Source organism: Stenella coeruleoalba (genome assembly GCF_951394435.1).
Source record: "Stenella coeruleoalba genome assembly, chromosome: 2".
NCBI lineage: Eukaryota > Metazoa > Chordata > Mammalia > Artiodactyla > Delphinidae > Stenella > Stenella coeruleoalba.
The window spans coordinates 148716430-148738772 of NC_137147.1; the positions used below are offsets into that span (position 1 = coordinate 148716430).

Consider the following 22343-nt stretch of genomic DNA (forward strand, 5'->3'; position numbering starts at 1 on the left):
TAACAAAAAAGGTCACAAAGAACCAAGACTGAAATCTGGACATTCCAGTTAAAAATAAAGTATTGGGTGGCATGTAGCCTGAGATAATATCAGAATGTGATCAGTGACCTCTCAAGAACCAGCTGTACTTCAAAAGAGATGATATTAAGGCAGGTTCATCAAAAGAGAGGAATCTGAGATTTGAGAAACAGGTGAATGGGCAAATGGCCAATTTTATAGGTCTCCAAATAGAAAAGAGTACCAAGAACCAACACAGACCTCAGAAATGAGAGATGACTAAACTCCACTATTTCCACTAGGCTGAAAAGAATAGTGCTCTCCTTTTCTGATCTACACCAGGCATTCACTCCTCCCTCAGCTCATCCCAAATAATGTTAGCTTGGACAAGAGCTTGACCATGATCCCAGGGCCAGAATAAGAAACTAATTATTGATTAAGGTGTGTGTGTTCATATCAGGATAACCATGGGGCTGAGTGTGCTGGGTGTGGATGGGGGGTTGCTGAGGACAATTCTCTCTTTATTCAGAGTGGCCCAACAAAGTCAAGTATACCTCGGGTCACCCTCAATCTGGAAGATCACTGAAGATGGAGGAGTTTTGGGCACTGATTTGTTTCTTAGGTTCATTCCAGGGCTTGCAGTTGCCAAAGTGTGTTCCACAGTTTATCAGTTCTGTGAGGTGCTCCTCAAAAAAAGTGGTTTGTGGTCAAGTAACTCTGGGGACAACTGTATGTTCTAGTCCCCTCTTAGAAATTTACAGTGAAGATTAAAGGCTCTGATAACTCCTACAGTTAAGAAAACTACTTAGGGCTTCCCTGGTGGCTCAGTGGTTGAGAGTCCGCCTGCTGATGCAGGGGACACGGGTTCGTGCCCCGGTCCGGGAAGATCCCACATGCCACAGAGCGGCTGGGCCCATGAGCCATGGCCACTGAGGCTGCACGTCCGATCTGTGGGATCTTCCTGGACCGGGGCACGAACCTGTGTCCCCTGCATCGGCAGGCGGACTCTCAACCACTGCGCCACCAGGGAAGCCCAAGGCATAGGTTTTGAGGGGAGTTGTCCTGCTAAGAAAGTTTTACACAGAGTCTAAGCCATGTGGGCCAATTCTAGGACGAGAGGGACTAAACCCTTGGGTCCTTTTTGGTCTTCGCTGACCATCCCAGACCTGTACCTTAGAGCATATCAGCCAATCTATCAAGATGGCTGAGGGGGGGCGGTGCATATTTTGCTGGCATATTTTCTTTTAAAGCATTTGCTTTGCTTTCCAGGGTCAGTGAACGTAGCAATCCTACCTCAGATGTGAAATAAGGTGCCCAGTAGATGCATGGAGTCACTGCTGGGCTCTTTCAGCATCTTGATATGTTGTATGGGTTGTCTCACTTCTGTGAGGCTTCCCTTCCTCAAAGGCCTCACTTTATGCCATATCTACATCACAAGGCTGATGAGTAAGGAGGAGCCAGCTTCTGCTCTCATCCCATGTTCTCCTTTCTTGTCAAGTAATGAAAACATGTTGCAGAAAATTTTGTCATTAAAGAAAAATTAAGCAACTCCACTTCTGGAAAGTAAAAAACAAAAATACTTCCCCTTTGAAAGTAATGAAAATAGCAAGTGTTCTGGGTCAAAATTAAAACTCAGGGATCACAAGCACAGTTTTGTTTGGCAGAATCAAATTTGGCTTTATGAGTCTGCAGCCCTTAGATCAGTGACTCAGAACAGACGTTTCTCCCCAGGTTCTTTGGAACTCTGAAATTTCCCAAGTTAGTCTGGCCCTTCATGTTCACTGATGGTAAGGGGAAGCCCACAGGAAAATCCTTCTTCAGCTGATACTGACTCAGGGTCTCAGGACTTGAAGAGGATCAGCCTCATTTAGAGAAAGCATGGGGTTTCCTAGTCACTCATGGTCACACATCCCATGTGGGAGAAAGGGAGCAGAGAGCTGTTCTCTAGAGTGAGTGCTCTTCACCACCACACCCACATTCATCAGTCTTCTTTTTTGTCAGTTTTCTACCTCACAGTAATCATTTCTGGTTGGTGATATACCTGGACACCCTAGCAAAAGCAAATGCAAACCTGTTCTGGAAGAGCAACTCCACAGGTTCAGGCCGTACAGATTTCCCACACTGAATAATAAACCTTCCTGAAGAGCTTACAATACAAATTTACAAAACACTAAAGGAAATGATCCTTTGTGAATGAGACAGTGGATAAAATAAGCAAGATGATTAGCAACTCCAAAACTTGAGATGATGGAAATAAAATATCATAAAATACTGTAAATATGTTAGGCTTTAGTAAGTTAAACAGATTAAAAATAAACACATAAGGAGGGAAAAGAAAAGCAATTAAGTAAAAGAACCAAATAGAACTTCTAGAAATGAAAACATATTAATGAAACTGAAGACTTAATGAATGTATTAAACAGAAGACTAAATATAACTGAATAGGAAATTAGTGAATCAGAAGACAGATTTAAGAACACTACAGAAAATTCATCATAGAGAGGTTGAGATAGATTTATGAAAGAATGGTTAAGAGACATATAGGAAAAAGTGAGAGGGTCAAGCATATATACAAATATAATAGGAATTCTAAAAGGAGAAAATAGTCTGGAGGAGAGGAAAGGTGATAAGCTGAGAATTTTCTAGAATGAAAATTGCAAATCTTTACATTGAAGATGAACAGTGAATCCTGAGCACTACAAAGATTCATTCCTAGTCATATTATAGTGAAGTTTCAGGAAAAAGAAGAAACTTGTAATAGTAGGCAGAGAAATGCAGGTTATTACGGACAAAAATTAGACCAGTAACAGACTTGTCAATAGCAATAATAAAGACATTGGGATGACACCTGCAAATTATAAACAAAACCAATCATCAACCTAAAGTTTATCAACTAATTTATCACTGAACCTTGAGAATGAAATAAAGACATAGGCAAACAAAGACTGAGAAAGTTTATCCCTAACACACCCTTCCTGAAAAATTTCCTTAAGAAAGTTTATTGCACAAAGAACATTGCACCTGAAAGAAAGTAATGAATGGATGCAGTAATGATTAGCAGGTAAACTGGTAAATGATAGTAAATTTAAATGAGTATTCACTCTTAAAAACACTAATATTAAGAATAATGAGAATAGAATATTAGATAACAATGGCATAAGATGGAGTGGTTGATTACAATGAGGCTTTTAAAAAGTTTTTGTGTTGTTCAGAAGCAAAGAGATATTAATTCACTTTAAAGTTTGTGAATGCAATAATAACATTTTTAAATGTAAGGATAAGTACTTAAAGAATAGAAAGTGTAAGCAGAGGAGAAAAGGGAGAAACAAATCTGATCAACTCAATGGGAGAATATAAGAAAGGTCAAAGCAGAAACTACTAAGTGGAAAACAAAGAAACCACGTTAAAAATTAAAGAAAGGGCATCACCACAGGTACAGAAGAGATTTTTAAAAGCTGTAAGCAAATACTATGAAAAATCATCTCAAAATTACTGCTTTCACTATGTTAATTTTGAAAGTATTAACAATTTTGAAAAACTACATTTGAAAACAGAAATGAAGTGTACAGTTCCCTAGGAAAAAAATAAATTGCCAAAATGGAATTAAGAATAGAAAATCTAAATGAGACATAGCTTTAGAGAAACCTTCTCTCACACATCTCTCTCTCTTTTTCTCTCTCCTTCTCCCTTTTTCAGTTCACATGCTAAGTAATCTTTAAGAAACATAATCCTCATTTTATACAAAATGTTCCAGAAAACATAAAAAGAGAGAAAAATTCCAAAACATTTCATGAAGCTAATATAGCTTTGGTAATAAAACTAGACAAGGGCAACATAATAAATGAAATTATAGTTCAGATTCTTAATAAGACATTGCAAACTGAATGCTGCATGAGTAGGTGGGAATTAATCTCAGGAATGTAATGATGATTTAACCCAAAAATATTTATCAATGTAATTTTCTTTATCAACAGATAAGAAGCCCTTGTGCTTATTTTAATAGATGTAGAAAGGTATTTTTTAAAAATTCAACAATCTTTCCTAATGAGAGTTTTAGTAAATGAGGAACAGACAGGAGTTTCCTTTCTCAAATCAAGAATGTCTACCAGGGCTTCCCTGGTGGCACAGTGGTTGAGAATCTGCCTGCCAATGCAGGGGACACAGGTTCGAGCCCTGGTCTGGGAAGATCCCACAAGCTGCCTAGCAACTGTGAACCACAATTACTGAGCCTGCGCGTCTGGAGCCTGTGCTCCACAACAAGAGAGGCTGCGATAGTGAGAGGCCCACGCACCGCGGTGAAGAGTGGCCCCCACTTGCCACAAGTAGGGAAAGCCCTCGCACAGAAACGAAGACCCAACACAGCCATAAATAAATAAATAAATTAGGAGTATCATTCTCTGTTAAAAAAATATGTCTACCAAAAACTTACAGAAACTATCACATTTCATGGTAAAATACAAGAAGCAGATTTTTGAAAGTTGGGAATAGAACAAGAATGCTGCAATTATAGCTTCTAATAACATTGAACAAGAGGTTTTAACCACTATAATAAGATAGTAAGAAGAAATTAACAATTTAAGGACTAAAAAGAAAGAAAATAAAAACTCTCATATTCTCAGAAAAAAGTATTATCTGTGTCAGCACAGTCCAATAATGCATTTTTCAGTGAGAGAAAAGTTCTACATCTGTGTCGTCCAGTATGGTAGTCAGTAGTCATATATGGCTCTTGAGCACGTGAAGTGGAACTAGGAAGACTGAGGAACTAAAGTTTTAATTTTATTTAAGATTAATTTTAAGTAGCCACATATGGCTAGTGGCACTCAAATTTGATGGCCTTGATCTATACAGAATAGCCAAGATAATCTATAAACTTATTTGAATTAATAAGAGAATTACCAAGTTTGCTGAATGTAAAATCAATATACAAAAATCAATATTGTTCTTAAACCCTAGTAATAACCAATTAGAAAATATAATTTTTAAAAGGTACTATTCACAATAGTGATAATAACCATAAAGTAGCTAAAAATATATCAAACAAATATTTCCATGGCACTAGCAAAGGCATAAAGACTTACCTATCCCAATGTCTAAAAGGCCAAATTAGAGCTAGTTTTTTAGCTTATGACTTAATTATTGTTGTTTTTAGTTGTAGTATACAGAGAATTTTTCATGGACCTGCTCTTTCCTTAGTGCTACGAGTAGCCCTTATTAGTCATTTATACCACAGTGTGAGTGAGCTTGAGATGCTTCCCTTAAGAGCAGTTTTCGAGAAGAGGGAGGCAAATGGCATCAGACTCCCAGTGTCTGGGGGAAAACTAATTTTACATATGAAAGACCAGTGAGTCCTGCATATACTCTGTCATCTTTTCAGTGCTCCCTTTGCTCCATGCCTTATCAACATGCAAAGCTTTTTACTAGAGAAAGTCAGGCAAAATGCACATTTTCTAATAAAGCAGAAACAATTACTTTGAATAACCTTTGAGAAAAACCATGTAGATTTATTAAAAATTAAATTTTTAATTTACATGTATATTAAAAATTGTGTTTTTGCAGAAGTTTCTTGTTTACACATCCCCACAAGCCTCAACAAAATTGAAGATTATACTCACCATGAAAGATTTCATCAGGGTTTGTTTTAGAACAGTATAAATAGAAATCAAACCTTTCAGGAAATTATTGGCTTTAGCCAGACGATACAAAGTTTAACTTTTCAGCATACAGTATTAAGATATTATTTCTTTAGCTCCCACCTTGAATAGTAGGGGAAGACACAATACTATTTGCATGAGTAGAATAGTGAATGGCTAAAAGCCACTTTCCTTTACTTAACTCAGACAGGATGGGATCATGAAATAGGTTCTTGTTAAGAAATAAAGAGGGTTTTAACTTTTTTGGTTACAAAATACATAGATGTTTAGTTTACTTCCTCTTCTGTATTTTTTGCAGAGCACTTAGAATTGTAACTGAATTTGCCTCACTTCTCTATACCACAGATCACCTTGAGGATGAAGTTAGGCCCGGGGCAGTAACCACTCTCCCCTTTGGGACCAAATTATCAAGTAACATGACCCCAGGGTTTCTGTCTCCCTGAGGGCAATTTTCCAGTAAAGAGTGACGAGAATCAGAAGAATCTTGGACTTTTATTTTCTCTCTCTGTTCCTTCCAATGCCCTTCTCCCCCACACTACCCCTGCCTAACAAGTCACCATAGATGAGAGGTGAGGATGGTCAAGAGGGAATGTAGGAAATTGTCCATAACACCTTGAAAATACTTGAACAAATCAGGTACAAAGAGGTTTTCAGAGACCAGAAAACGTATTGCTCTCTCTTATTTTACACTAGTTCCATTTTTTGAATTCACATTTGTTTCTCAGTGTTGGCTTAGTCTCCTAAAGTATTATGTATTTACCCAATGCAAAGAACTTTTTTAAAAATTAGGTATAATTAGCATATAACAATTTATTAGTTTCAGGTGTGCGACATACTAATTCAATATTTGTTTATATAATGAAATGAGCACCACAATAAGTCTAGTTAACATCTATCACCCACACATAGTTACACTTTTTTTTTTTTTTTTTTGCGGTACGCGGACTTCTCACTGTTGTGGCCTCTCCCATTGTGGAGCACAGGCTCCGGACGCGCAGGCTCAGCGGCCATGGCTAATGGGCCCAGCCGTTCCGCGGCATGTGGGATCTTCCCAGACCGGGGCATGAACCCGTGTCCCCTGCATCGGCAGGCGGACCCTCAACAACTGCACCACAAGGGAAGCCCAGTTACACATTTTTTTATCTTGTGATGAGAACTTTTAAGATACACTCTCTTAGCAATTTTCATATATGTAATATGGTATTATTAACTGTAGTCACCATGCTGTACATTACCAAAGAACTTTTAATGTACAAAGTTTATGGACAAAAATAACTTTTTGTTATTTTTTTATAACAAATCAGAGAATACTCACAATCATTATAAATGTGCCCAAGAACTCGGAGAGCATTTCTTTAGCTAAGCTGCTCTTCAAGACCAGTCTCTGCTTCAAGCTTTTTTTCTTTTGTTCCATCTCAGGCTGCATCTTGGGGCCTCTACAAGGACCACTCTTTTCACCAATACCTGCTTCTTCTGGTCCCTATTTCACTGGCACATGGAAGTTTTAACAACTGCTCACAGATTCCTGGAGATGCCTGATTAGATAATATGGCTGTACAAATCCAGTCCCAATTAGAGCCTGTGGCTTAATCCTCTTCTGGTGAAATTGTCATTCCCTGTTTGCTGCTGTTTATTTGAAATGGCGTATTAGAACCTGAAATCCTGAAAACAGTCTTTTTTGTACCTGATGGATTAATCATTACCTTTATTTTCAAGGTATTTTTTTTTCTCTGTTGGGTTTTTTTTCAAGAGATGAGAGAAGATATATTTTGGTTGCGTTGCCAAACCACAGTAATGGGCTCCAGTCCAGGAGAGATTTACATGTTGCACAATTGCAAGCTTCTGATGTTTTTTTCCTATTCAGAATTGGTTGGTTGAGGTGTAGTTTGGAATTGTCAGATCAGGTATGTACACATCTAATGTAAACATTCTTTTCTGAAGGAGCTTTCATGCAAATTGGAGAACAAGAAGAAAAATAAGATGTGTTGTTCAACAAAATTAATCACTCTTTTTTCTTCCAGTAACATTTCAGTGATTTAATTACACCTCCCTGAGGGTGTTAAGAACCACTGCATTTGTTCTAGAGGTGGAGAAATTAACGTACAGAGAGACCATTCCAAGTCTCACATGGCAAGTCTGTAGGACAGGATGGGATCTACTCCTCTGTTACTGTAGCTGGGGTTCATCTACTGAGGATAGCTTGGGATCGAGAATCAGAAAGATGGAGAAGCCAACTTCTTAAGAAGCATTCTAGTTTGAAAACCAAGTTACTCTCCTTCATTTTCCATGAAATATTTAGGCAAAATACATACAAATAAACAATAGTAGCTTGAAAGTCTATACTGCTTGGAGATCACTAAGCCAGAAGGAGATCAATCTGAGTATATGTCACCCCAATTAAACAAGAAAGGGAGTAAACATGCCTAAACAAGGCTCCTAGATTATATCTTTTAAGTTTGATGTAACATCCTTACAGGCAACAAACTGTGTTCAGGACTAGCTTCTCATCATGTCAAGTATTCAAGCCTTGTTTTTCAAAACTAGTTTGTGAGAGGAAGTAGAATCCAGCAGTTGTTTCTGAATACCAAGGCAGTCCCATGGAATTAGTACCCTTGCTGTGTGCTTCCTCCCAGTCCTCCCACAGAAAAGCGTGCTCTTTTTCAGACCCTCCCCTATCTTTGCAGGAGGCCCACAGTCATTCCCAGTTGAGGAGGCAGGCTGGAAGAGGGGCCTGGAAAAAACAGCTATAGAGATTTCAAGGACAGAAGATATACCTAGTCTGTAGGTGAAATCAAGTGTTAAGGCCTAAAGAGGTTCTAACTTGCCTGAGGGCATGCCATTGCAGAGCCAAAACAGGAATGAGCATTTTGACTGTAACTCCTGGTTAACTTATGGATACCATCCCACTACTGGGCATATACCCTGAGAAAACCATAATTCAAAAAGAGGCATGCATGTACCACGATGTTCATTGCAGCTCTATTTACAATAGCCAGGACATGGAAGCAGCCTAAGTATCCATCAACAGATGAATGGGTAAAGAAGATGTGGCACATATATACAATGGAATATTACTCAGCCATAAAAAGAAACGAAATTGAGTTATTTGTAGTGAGGTGGATGGACCTAGAATCTGTCATACAGAGTGAAGTATGTCAGAAAGAGAAAAACAAATACCGTATGCTAACACATATATATGGAATCTAAAAAAAAAAGTTGTTCTGAAGAACCTAGGGGCAGGACAGGAATAAAGACGCAGATGTAGAGGAATCGACTTGAGGACACAGGGAAGGGGAAGGGGAAGCTGGGACGAGGTGAGAGAGTAGCATTGACAGATATGCACTACCAAGTGTAAAATAGATAGCTAGTGGGAAGCAGCTGCATAGCATAGGGAGATCAGCTTGGTGCTTTGTGACCACCTAGAGGGGTGGGATAGGGAGGGTGGGAGGGAGACATAAGAGGGAGGGGGATATATGTATGCATATAGCTGACTCACTTTGTTATAAAGCAGAAACTAACACACCATTGTAAAGCAATTATACTCCAAGAGTTATTTATGGCCATGCTATTCCCAGGTCCCAGTGGATGGACCAGAGAGACAGGACTTCATTGTGATTACAACTAATACCACACAAGGGTGTTCTGTGGTCTCTCCATTCCCTCACCTAACAAATATTTATGGCATACTCATTATGTGCCAAACACTGTACTTAACAAAAGCACATGGGGTTCTTGCCCCTTATAGAGCTTAGAGTCTCATGAGGGAGAGAGAGGTGAGTGAACTAATCATAAACACAGAAATATGAAATTACAACAGAAATGTATGCTCTGAAGATAGAGGACATATTTCTGTAAGCAGATGTAAGAGGGGGATTTCATCTTGCCAGAGATCTCTGATAGCTTTTCCAAGGACATCATGTCTGAGCTGAGATCAGAAACAAGTGTAGTGGGGAATGTCTTGTGGGCTGGGGGTGGGAACAGTATGATGTGTATCCAAGAATGAAAGAGAGGGAGCAAAGGAGCACAGTGCGGAATGAACCTGGAGCCGTGGGCAGGGATCAGACCATAGTGACCCTTGTAAATCAAGTTAAGGGTAAGAGCAATAATAAGTCACTGAAGTGGTTTAAGCAGGAGCAGGACACAATCAGATTTGAGTTTTAAAACTCATTTCCATGACACATAATGTTTGAATAAACATATGTTGAGGTAGGGAGTGAGGAGAACCCTCATCCTAGCTGTGAGGTGGAGAGGGGATTGGTGGGGGCCTAAGGTGGGCATATGTAGACATTGGGGGATATTCCAGAATTCCAGGACTAGGTGGTGGCTTTCACAATGGAGAGAAATGGAAGGACTCGAGAGTTCTTTATATCTTAAATTGGAAGGACTTGATGGATTGGATATGAAGGATGAGGAAAAGAAACTCAAGTTTGATGGCTGTATTCCTGGCTTGTTGGGGAAGGAGGTGCTAAGCCTCCAGAGAGGAAATGCTGGAAGAGGACCAGGACTGCAAGGGAAGGTCATGAATTCTGCTTGTGCAGGCTGAGACCTCAGGGGCTCTCTGGTGCTTCTGAGAGAAGATGTCAAGTTAGAAATGATATAGGTCTGTATTCAGAGGGAAGGTTCTTGTGCTCATCGAGGTGATAACTGAAGCCATGAATAAAGATGAGGTTACCTAAAATTAAATTAAATTTTTAAAAAAGATAAGGTTACCTGAGGGGAGAGTTTGAAGAAAGCACAGGTTAAGCTTGTGGTACTGAACATTTCAGGCTTAAGTGGAGGAGATGAAATATTTATCATTTCTTTCAGTCTACCTTCAGAGGACAGTTACACTTTTTACCTACATCACCATGAATTCATCATCAGACCTAACTCACTCACACCCCCCTTTGCAAAGCACCCTCATGCCAAAGTTCCTGTTAGAAATATGGGGCTGCTTAGTTTCTTTCCTTCATTCAGAAGAACCTTTCATTATTTACCATATGTCAGGCACAGCATTAAGCAGTAGGGATTCAAAAATAAGGAATACAAATCTCTACTTCTAAGGAGTTATATAGTCTACGTGACAAGTACCTCCAAATGAACACATCATATGGTAAAATAGAAGCGTGCGCAAAGTACTGAACCAGAAGTCCAGCTATCACTGCATGGATATCCTAGAGGTTACCGTGCTGCCAACATACTGACTCATCCTGCCACCAACAGTCCTAAAATTGTGCTTACCTAGACACAGTGCCATGCTGAATCTATGGAGCTAGCCTACCCAGCTCTTTTATTTATTTGTTGCCTCAGTTTCCTCATCTTTTATTTTTTTACATTTTTATTGGAGTATAGTTGATTTACAATATTGTACCCAGCTCTTTTATTGCTCCCTGCCTCTGTCCCTCCGTGACCCTGACATTCTCTTCTCTGCTTTTGCCTTGAGAAGAGAAACCATCTTTGCCTCCATCATGGGATTCAACAAATCTGTTGTTCGTAAGGATAATCATCTCACACTCTGACCTTTACTCCCCAACCTCTTCTACTTTGGCCAAATTTATCCCCACTCTAGTTCAGAAGCCCCTTACATGGCCACTGTTGGAACTGTGTCACCATCTCCTCTCTCAAAATCTTTCATACCAAGACACATCCCACTGACTAAAACTTCCAGTTCCCGCCCTTCACCCACTCTCTTTCACAAATCTGCTTTACATCCTCTTCATAGATTACAGTTTCTCAACTCCTCCCTCTCCACCCAGCCCTTACCTCACTGTCACCCGGGTTAATGATGCACTTACCAGCGTCTCTGGTTCCATTGACCCCTTGACTTTCTTCTACACCCATATTGCCAAAGCCCAACTCTGAGTAAATCCAGTGATCGATTTTTCTCAAATGCTCTCTTCCCACACTGTGAATAATGCTGGAAAAATTATATAGACGTGTCGATTGACCCTAGAGATAGTTGCGATCTAGCATCAGCAGTGGTCCCATATCCTTAGTTAACCTTTTATTTCAAAGGTTCCAGACTTCAGGGTGCATTCGGACACCCAACTTCAGAGGGTATGGTTTGGTAGATCCAGGATGGAGCTCAGGAATCTCACACATATACCTGATACTCCAGATACCATGCACTATTTCATTCTCTGCAGCAGTAATACACCTCTTCCATGCCCCTCCAGTTCCCTGTCCCGGTCCTCCTACTCAGCTGATGACCTTTTCTCCCAATCCACTGGGAAAGCAAATGGGTTCATTAGCTATAATACTTTTGTACCTCTTCTCCTCAAAAAGTTGCCCTAATTTTATTTATATTGTCCTTTCCCTTCTTTCTTTCTAAAGTTAGCCCTGATGCTGGTGTACTGTCCCAGCCCCTCTGAGATCTTGGCTGACTAACATTCTCCTCACTCTCTCAATCTCTTTCCCCCATTGGCTTCTTTCCTGGGGCCTAAAAACAAGCTTAAGTCTTGACTGTCCTGAAAAACGTTCCTTCAGAATTGTTTCACCTCAAATTCCACAGTCTTAGTCAATTTGGGCTACTATATCAAGACCCGTAAACTGGGTGGCTGAAGCAACAAGCTTTTATTTCTCACAGTTCTGGAGGCTGAAAGTCTGAGTAGGATACCAGTAAGGTTGGGAGAGGGTGAGAGCTCCTTTCCTGGGTATAGACAGCCACCTTCTTGTTGCATCCTCACATGGCTGAGAGTTCTAGTCTTTTTATCCTCTTTTAAGAGAACCAGTCCCACCATGGAGACTCTACCTCCATAACTTCATTCAAAACCAGTTTCCCCCAAAGTCCCCCCACTCCAAACACCACCGCATTTGGAAATTAGGGCCTCGTGTATGAGGACACGAACATTCAATTCATAGCAACCATTTCATGTCTCATCTGCTTTTTTTCTTTTCTAGTTGGGGTAAAAAATAACCACTTTACCTTGAGCAAAAAATCGTACTAAACTGAAAAAAAATCAAAAGTATTTAAATTAAAACAAAAATCTGTCATAATCCCAGCCCTCATAGATAACCACTGTTAACAGATTGAAATATATCCCTCCAGAATTTTTTTCAGTAGATCTATATAAATATTTTTTTCTAAAAGTGGGATTATATTATACATACTAGATTAATGTGTTTTCTCTTCAGAATTTCTGTCTTCTTTCTAAGCCAATGTATGACTCATCTTTTTAATGACTGTAATATTCAATTGTACAAATGCGCCATAATTTAAACAACTTCCTTTCAATAGACAATTGGTTGTTGCTATTTTGCCCCCATTAAATGAACATCCTAGTGTATATAATTATCTATCTATCTCTTAGCACAATGACCTAGAAGTTGAATTACTGGTCAAAGAATATGCATATATTCTGGGTTTTAAAAGTACCTATGTCTCCGGGACTTCCCTGGCGGCCCAGTGGTTAAGACTCTTGGCTTCCACCGCAGGGGGCACAGTTTCGATCCGATTCTGCATGCAATGTGGTGTGGCCGGTGGGGAGGGGGGGCGGGCGGGAAGTACCTATTTCTCCCATTCTCTTTAATATTGGTTAATGTAAATTCTTTCTAATTCTTTTCCGACTATAGCAGTTAAAAAATTGCATTGTTTTAGTAGGCATTTCTTTGGTTAACAGGGAGGTTGGTCATCTTTCATGTGTTAGCTACTTGTGTTCATTCTTTTATATGTTTTAAATTTATGTGTGTTTATTCTTTTATACATTTTAAATTGATGTCCTCTACCCCTTTTTCATCCATTTCATTTATTTATTAATTTTTGTCACTCTTTATAAGAATATAAATCTTTTATCTGTTATATGTGGCAAATCGTTTTCCACTTAATCTTTTATCTTTAATTTATAATGATGATGTGTGCATGCCATAGAGAAGTTTATAAAATTTGTCTACCTAAGTCTATAAATATTTTTCTGTATGGTTACCAAATTTGGTATTTATGCTAAAAAGGCCTACTCTATCTCCAAATTACAAAAATATTAAACTTTGTCTTATGTTTTATTCCAATATTTTCATGATTTTACTTTTCACACTTAAGTTTTTAAGTTTTTTAGAATATATTATGATGTACAGTATAAGGTAGAATTCTAATATATTTCCAAAATATTTTGACAAGTTTTGCAACACTGTTTGGTTTGAAATTCCATCTATGCTATATAAAAGAATTCCTGAAAGTAGAATTGTAATTTTTTAAACATCTTTATTGGAATATAATTGCTTTATAATGGTGTGTTACTTTTTTCTTTATAACAAAGTGAATCAGTTATACATATACGTATGTTCCCATATCTCTTTCTCTTGTGTCTCCCTCCTTCCCACTCTCCCTATCCCACCCCTCTAGGTGGTCACAAAGCACCGAGCTGATTTCTCTGTGCTTTGTGGCTGCTTCCCACTAGCTATCTGTTTTACGTGTGATAGTGTATATATGTCCATGCCACTCACTCACTTTGTCACAGCTTACCCTTCCCCCTCCCCATATCCTCAAGTCCATTCTCTAGTAGGTCTGTGTCTTTATTCCCATCTTGCCCCTAGGATCTTCATGACCTTTTTTTTTCTTTCCTTTCTTTTATATTCCATATATATGTGTTAGTATACAGTATTTGTTTTTCTCTTTCTGACTTACTTCACTCTGTATGACAGACTCTAGGTCCATCCACCTCACTACAAATAACTCAATTTCCTTTCTTTTTATGGCTGAGTAATATTCCATTGTATATATGTGCCACATCTTCTTTATCCATTCATCTGTTGATGGACACTTAGGTTGCTTCCATGTCCTGGCTATTGTAAATAGAGCTGCAATGAACGTTTTGGTACATGACTCTTTTTAAATTATGGTTTTCTCAGGGTATGTGCCCATTAGCGGGATTGCTGGGTCATATGGTAGTTCTACTTTTAGTTTTTTAAGGAACCTCCATACTGTTCTCCATAGTGGCTGTATCAATTTACATTCCCACCAACAGTGCAAGAGGGTCCCCTTTTCTCCAAACCCTCTCCAGCATTTATTGTTTGTAGATTTTTTGATGATGGCCATTCTGACTGGTGCGAGATGATATCTCATTGTACTTTTGACTTGTATTTCCCTAATGATTAATGATGTTGAGCATTCTTTCATGTGTTTGTTGGCCATCTGTATATCTTCTTTGGAGAAATGTCTATTTAGGTCTTCTTCCCATTTTTGGATTGGGTTGTGTTTTTTGATGTTGAACTGCATGAGCTGCTTGTAAATTTTGGAAACTAATACTTTGTCAGTTGCTTCATTTGCAAATATTTTCTCCCATTCTGAGGGTTGTCTTTTCGTCTTGTTTATGGTTTCCTTTGCTGTGCAAAAGCTTTTAAGTTTCATTAGGTCGCATTTGTTTATTTTTGCTTTTATTTCCATTTCTCTAGGACGTGGGTCAAAAAGGATCTTGCTGTGATTTAAGTCATAGAGTGTTCTGCCTATGTTTTCCTTTAAGAGTTTTATAGTGTCTGGACTTACATTTAGGTCTTTAACCCATTTTGAGCTTATTTTTGTGTATGGTGTTAGGGAGTGTTCTAATTTCATACTTTTACATGTACCTGTCCAGTTTTCCCAGCACCACTTATTGAAGAGGCTGTCTTTTCCCCACTGTATATTCCTGACTCCTTTATGAAAGATAAGGTGGCCATATGTACGTGGGTTTATCTCTGGGTTTTCAGTCCTGTTCCATTGATCTATATTTCTGTTTTTGTGCCAGTACCATACTGTCTTGATTACTGTAGCTTTGTAGTATAGTCTGAAGTCAGGGAGCCTGATTCCTCCAGCTCTGTTTTTCTTTCTCAAGATTGCTTTGGCTATTCGGAGTCTTTTGTGTTTCCGTACAAATTGTGAAATTTTTTGTTCTAGTTCTGTGAAAAATGCCAGTGGTAGTTTGATAGGGATTGCATTGAATCTGTAGATTGCTTTGGGTAGTGTAGTCATTTTCACAATGTTGATTCTTCCAATCCAAGAACATGGTATATCTCTCCATCTGTTTGTATCATCTTTAATTTCTTTCATCAGTGTCTTATAATTTTCTGCATACAGGCATTTTGTCTCCTTCGGTAGGTTTATTTGTAGATATCTTATTCTTTTTGTTGAAATGGTAAATGGGAGTGTTTTCTTAATTTCACTTTCAGATTTTTCATCATTAGTGTATAGGAATGCTAGAGATTTCTGTGCATTAATTTTGTATCCTGCTACTTTACCAAATTCATTGATTAGCTCTAGTAGTTTTCTGGTAGCATCTTTAGGATTCTCTATGTATAGTATCATGTCATCTGCAAACAGTGACAGCTTTTTACGTCTTCTTTTCCCATTTGAATTCCTTTTATTTCCTTTTCTTCTCTGATTGCTGTGGCTAAAACTTCTAAAACTATGTTGAATAAGAGTGGTGAGAGTGGGCAACCTTGTCTTGTTCCTGATCTCAGTAGAAATGCTTTCAGTTTTTCACCATTGAGGACGATGTTGGCTGTGGGTTTGTCATATATGGCCTTAATTATGTTGAGGAAAGTTCCCTCTATGCCTACTTTCTGGAGGGTTTTTTATCATAAATGGGTGTTGAATTTTGTCAGAATCTTTCTCTGCATCTATTGAGATGACTATGTTTTTTCTCCTTCAGTTTGTTAATGTGGTGTATTACATTGATTGATTTGCGTATATTGAAGAATCCTTGCATTCCTGGAATAAACCCCACTTGATCATGGTGTATGATCCTTTTAATGTGCTGTTGGATTCTGTTTGCTAGTATTTTGTTGAGGATTTTTGCATCTATGTTCATCAGTGATATTGGCCTGTAGTTTTCTTTCTTTGTAACATCCTTGTCTGGTTTTGGTATCAGGGTGATGGTGGCCTCGTAGAATGAGTTTGGGAGTGTTCCTCCCTCTGCTATATTTTGGAAGAGTTTGGGAAGCATAGCTGTTAGCTCTTCTCTAAATGTTTGATAGAATTCGCCTGTGAAGCCATCTGGTCCTGGGCTTTTGTTTGTTGGAAGATTTTTAATCACAGTTTCAATTTCAGTGCTTGTGATTGGTCTGTTCATATTTTCTATTTCTTCCTGCTTCAGTCTTGGAAGGTTGTGCATTTCTAAGAATTTGTCCATTTATCCAGGTTGTCCCTTTTATTGGCATAGAGTTGCTTGTAGTAATCTCTCATGGTTTTTTGTATTTCTGCAGTGTCTGTTGTAACTTCTCCTTTTTCAATTCTAATTCTATTGATTTGAGTCTTCTCCCTTTTTTTCTTGATGAGTCTGGCTAATGGTTTATCAATTTTGTTTATCTTCTCAAAGAACCAGCTTTTAGTTTTATTGATCTTTGCTATCATTTCCTTCATTTTGTTTTCATTTATTTCTGATCTGATCTTTATGATTTCTTTCCTTCTGCTAACTGGGGCTTTTTTGTTCTTCTTTCTCTAATTTCTTTAGGTGTAAGGTTAGGTTGTGTTTTTGAGATGTTTGTTGTTTCTTAAGGTAGGATTGTATTGCTGCTATAAACTTCCCTCTTAGAACTGCTTTTGCTGCATCCCATAGGTTTTGGGTCGTTGTGTTTTCATTGTCATTTGTTTCTGGGTATTTTTTGATTTCCTCTTTGATTTCTTCAGTGATCTCTTGGTTATTAAGTAGTGTATTGTTTAACCTCCATGTGTTTGTATTTTTTACAGATTTTTTTCCTGTAATTGAAAGCTAGTCTCATAGCGTTGTGGTCAGAAAAGATACTTGATACGATTTCAATTTTCTTAAATTTACCAAGGCTTGATTTGTGACGCAGTATATAATCTCTTCTGGAGAATGTTCCATGAGCACTTGAGAGGAATGTTTATTTCATTGTTTTTGGATGGAATCTCCTATAAATATCAATTAAGTCCATCTTGTTTAATGTATCATTTAAAGCTTGTGTTTTCTTATTTATTTTCACTTTGGATGATCTGCCCATTGGTGAAAGTGGGGTGTTAAAGTCCCCTACTATGATTGTGTTACTGTCGATTTCCCCTTTTATGGCTGTTAGTATTTGCCTTATGTATTGAGGTGCTTCTATTTTGGGTGCATAAATATTTACAATTGTTATATCTTCTTCTTGGATCGATCCCTTGATCATTATGTAGTGTCCTTCTTTGTCTCTTGTAATAATCTTTATTTTAAAGTCTATTTTGTCTGATATGAGAATTCCTGCTCCAGCTCTATTTTGATTTCCATTTGCATGGAATATCTTTTTCCATCCCCTCACTTTCAGTCTGTATGTGTCCCTAGGTCTGAAGTGGGTCTCTTGTAGACAGCATATATACGGGTCTTGTTTTTGTATCCATTCAGCCAGTCTATGTCTTTTGGTTGGAGCATTTAATCCATTTACATTCAAGGTAGTTATTGATATGTATGTTCCTATTACCATTTTCTTAATTGTTTGGGGTTTGTTATTGTAGGTTTTTTTCTTCTCTTGTGTTTCCTGCCTAGAGAAGTTCCTTTAGCATTTGTTGTAAAGCTGGTTTGGTAGTGCTGAATTCTCTTAGCTTTTGCTTGTCTGTAAAGGTTTTAATTTCTCCATCAAATCTGAATGAGATCCTTGCTGGGTAGAGTCATCTTGCTTGTAGGTTTTTCTCCTTCATCACTTTAAATATGTCCTGCCAGTCCCTTCTGGCTTGCAGAGTTTCTGCTGAAAGATCAGCTGTTAACCTTATGGGGATTCCCTTGTATGTTATTTGTTGTTTTTCCCTTGATACTTTTAATATGTTTTCTTCGTATTTAATTTTTGATAGCTTGATTAATATATGTCTTGGTGTGTTTCTCCTTGGATTTATCCTGTTTGGGGCTTGCTGCGCTTCCTGGACTTGACTATTTCCTTTCCCATGTTAGGGAATTTTTCAACTATAATCTCTTCAAATATTTTCTCAGACCCTTTCTTTTTCTCTTGTTCTTCTGGTACCCCTATAATTCGAATGTTGGTGCATTTAATGTTGTCCCAGAGGTCTTGGAGACTGTCCTCTATTCTTTTCACTCTTTTTTCTTTATTCTGCTCTGCGATAGTTATTTCCACTATTTTATCTTCCAGGTCACTTATCCGTTCTTCTGCCTCAGTTATTCTGCTATTGATCCCATCTAGAGTATTTTTAATTTCATTTATTGTGTTGTTCATCGTTGTTTGTTTCATCTTTCGTTCTTCTAGGTCCTTGTTAAACGTTTCTTGCATTTTCTCTATTTTATTTCCAAGATTTTGGATCATCTTTACTGTCATTATTCTGAATTCTTCTTCAGGTAGACTGCCTATTTCCTCTTCATTTGTTAGGTCTGGTCGGGTTTGCCTTGCTCCTTCATCTGCTTTGTTTTTTCTGTCTTCTCATTTTGCTTATCTTACTGTGTTTGGGGTCTCCTTTTCGCAGGCTGCAGGTTTGTAGTTCCCGTTGTTTATGGTGTCTGTCCCCAGTGGCTAAGGTTGATTCAGTGGGTTGTGTAGGCTTCCTGATGGAGGGGACTAGTGCCTGTGTTCTGGTGGATGAGGCTGGACCTTGTCTTTCTGGTGGGCAAGTCCATGTCTGGTGGTGTGTTTTGCAGTGTCTGTGGCCTTATTATGATTTTAGGCAGCCTCTCTGCTAATAGATGGCCTTGTGTTCCTGTCTTGCTTGTTGTTTGGCATAGGGTGTCCAGCTTGCTGGTCATTGAGTGAAGCTGGGTCTTGGTGTTGAGATGGAGATCTCTGGGGAGATTTTCGCCATTTGATATTACGTGGAGCTGGGAGGTCTCTTGTGGACCAGTGTCCTGAATTTGGCTTTGCCACCTCAGAGACACAGCCCTGACGCCTGGCTGGAGCACCAAGCGCCTTTCATCCACATGGCTCAGAATAAAAGGGAGAAAAGAAAGAAAGAAAGAGAGAGAGAGGGAGGGAGGGAGGGAGGAAGAGAGAGAGAGAGAGAGGGAGGGAGGGAGGGAGGGTGGGAGGAAGAAAGAAAGAAGATAAAATAAAGTTATTAAAATAAAAACTAATTATTAAGAAAAAAAATTTTTTTAAGTTAAAAAAAAAACACAGACAGAACTCTAGGACAAATGGTAAAAGCAAAGCTATACAAAATCACACACAGAAGTATACACGTACACACTCACACAAAGAGAAAAAGGGAAAAAATATATATATATATCTTTGCTCCCAAAGTGCACCGCCTCAATTTGCGATGATTCATTGTCTATTCAGGTATTCCACAGATGCAGGGTACATCAAGTTGATTGTGGAGATTTAATCCACTGCTCCTGAGGCTGCTGGGAGAAATTTCCCTTTCTCTTCTTTGTTCACACAGCTCCTGGGGTTCCGCATTGGATTTGTTGCTGCGCCTCTGCGTGTAGGTCACCCGAGGGCGTCTCTTCTTTGCTCAGACAGGTCGGGGTGGAAGGAGCAGCTGATTCAGGGGCTCTGGCTCATTCAGGCCAGGGGCAGGGAGGGTATAGAGTGTGGGGCGAGCCTGCGGCGGCAGAGGCCAGCATGACATGCAACAGCCTGAGGCGCGCCGTGCGTTCTCCCGGGAAGTTGTCTCTGGATCATGGGACCCTGGCAGTGGCGGGCTGCACAGGCTCCTGGGAGGGGAGGTGTGGATAGTGACCTGTGGTTACACACAGGCTTGTTGGCAGCTGCAGCAGCAGCCTTAGCATCCCACGCCCGTCTCTGGGGTCCGCGCTGATAGCCACGGCTCACGCCCGTCTCTGGAGCTCCTTTAAGCAGTACTATTAATCTCTCCTCGCACACCGGGAAACAAAGAGGCAAGGAAAAGTCTCTTGCCTCTTCAGCAGCTCCAGACTTTTTCCCGGACTCCCTCCTGGCTGGCTGTGGTGCACTAGCCCCTTCAGGCTGTGTTCACGCCGCCAGTCCTCTCCCTGGGATCTGACCAAAGCCCGAGCCTCAGCTCCCAGCCCCCGCCCACCCACCCTGGCGGGTGAGCAGAGAAGCCCCTTGGGCTGTTGAGTGCTGGTCAGCACTTATCCTCTGTGCAGGAGTCTCTTCACTTTGCCCTCCGCACCCTGGTTGCTGTGCTCTCCTACGTGGCTCCGAAGCTTCCCCCTCTCTGCCACCCGCAGTCTCTGCCCACGAAGGGGCTTCCTCGTGTGTGGAAACTTTTCCTCCTTCACAGCTCCCTCCCACTGGTGCAGGTCCCATCCCTATTCTTTTGTCTCTGTTTTTTCTTTTTTCTTTTGCCCTCCCCAGGTACGTGGGGGGTTTCTTGCCTTTTGGGAGGTCTGAGGTCTTCTGCCAGTGTTCAGTAGGTGTTCTGTAGGAGCTGTTCCACATGTAGATGTATTTCTGATGTATTTGTGGAGAGGAAGGTGATCTCTGTGTCTTACTCTTCCGCCATCTTGAAGCTCCTCCTCTGTAATTTTAATTACTCTTGTCTTGCTATACTTTTTGATGTGTTTTTGGTAGTGTAGGACCCTCCTAATTACTGTTTTCAAATATTTATTATGTAGGTGAACTTTAAAATCATTTTTAAACTTTCATACCCTCCCAACTGTAATTAATGAAAAAGCATTAACTTTATGGATAAAGTTATAATACTGAATTTTCCCTTCAAAAATATAATTCTCATCTCTCCATTTATTCAAGCCTTTTTTTATGTTCTCAAGTAAGGTTACATTGTTTTCTCCACTGGGTCTTGCAAATTCTTAAATTTATTTCTAGGCATTTGATATTTAGTTGTCTTTATTTTTGGAGTTAGGATGAGATCCCTGTTTTAATTCTGTTTTCTGACTGACCATTAATTATAAGCAAATTTCTGCATGTATATCTTTTATCTGCCCATTCTAATGAACCTCCTTATAGTTTTAAATAGGTTTCTAGTTGACATTGTAGTGAACAGCATTAGTTGCCTGCTTGGAATCTGTTAAGCCCCCTTTCTAATAGGAACAGATTTTTATTTGGATATCCACCTTTTTTTCTAGGCAACTATAGGCTTTGGGTGGAACACTGAGTAAGGGTAAATACAGGTTTAAGGTTTAAGGGTAAAAACAGATTAGTCTAACCTATGAGAACCATTTTTCCACCCTTGAAACAATGCCTGGTTTAGAAATAACAATGTGGTTTAATTTGGGCCAACGAAATTTGACAAGAAACTTTCTGAGGCTTTAGAAAGGAATTCCTCAACTCTCTGAAAGCTGTAAGAACCCAATTCTCTGTCATCCCGTGGAAATGAACAAGGAAGCTTATAGCCCCAACTACTGTAGACACCCATCCTATAACTTTAAGGGAAACTAGCCTTTCAGTTAAGCTGACACAGGGACCAGGACATGAAGGCAGAATGCAGCTGAGTCCTTGATGATATCACTGAATTACTGGATCAATCAACCCTGAGGCCCATGCCATTTCTGGGCTTTCAATTATGTAAACCAATAATGTTTAATATTTTCAAAACCAGTTTGAACAGGATTTCTGTTAATTTCAATGTTGAAGAGCCCTAACTTGTTTGGTATCTTAAATTTTTAAGATAGAATATAATATGAACTATAAATAATCATCATTTACTCTCTTTTTTTCTTTTTAATCCTTATATTTATTTCTTTTTCTTCCCTTATTATATGGGCAGAAATCATTACAGAAATACTGAATCATAATAATAAAAACAGGCATCCTTGTATTGTTCCTTAATTTACTGACAGTGTCTTTAGTGGGCCATTCATTAAGTTTCATGTTTCCTGTTTCTCATGATAAGACTTTAAAAAAAAATTTAAGCAATGTGATTTTAAAAACAAGAAT

The 22343-nt window shown here is 39.1% G+C and overlaps 2 protein-coding genes across 4 annotated transcripts in view; one reads left to right on the forward strand and one right to left on the reverse strand.

Annotated features, from left to right (window-relative positions):
* Positions 1–7074, reverse strand: part of AQP9 (aquaporin 9) — a gene marked incomplete at its 5' end in the record, with an annotated part of 33598 nt that extends 26524 nt beyond the window's left edge. The window contains one exon of the mRNA XM_079912118.1: positions 6964–7074. Within this exon, the coding sequence (XP_079768244.1) occupies positions 6964–7074 (111 nt within the window). The remainder of the gene's footprint in view (positions 1–6963) is intronic.
* The window catches only part of ALDH1A2 (aldehyde dehydrogenase 1 family member A2), a 332881-nt gene that overhangs the window by 140522 nt on the left and 170016 nt on the right, over positions 1–22343 (forward strand). The window lies entirely within an intron of this gene.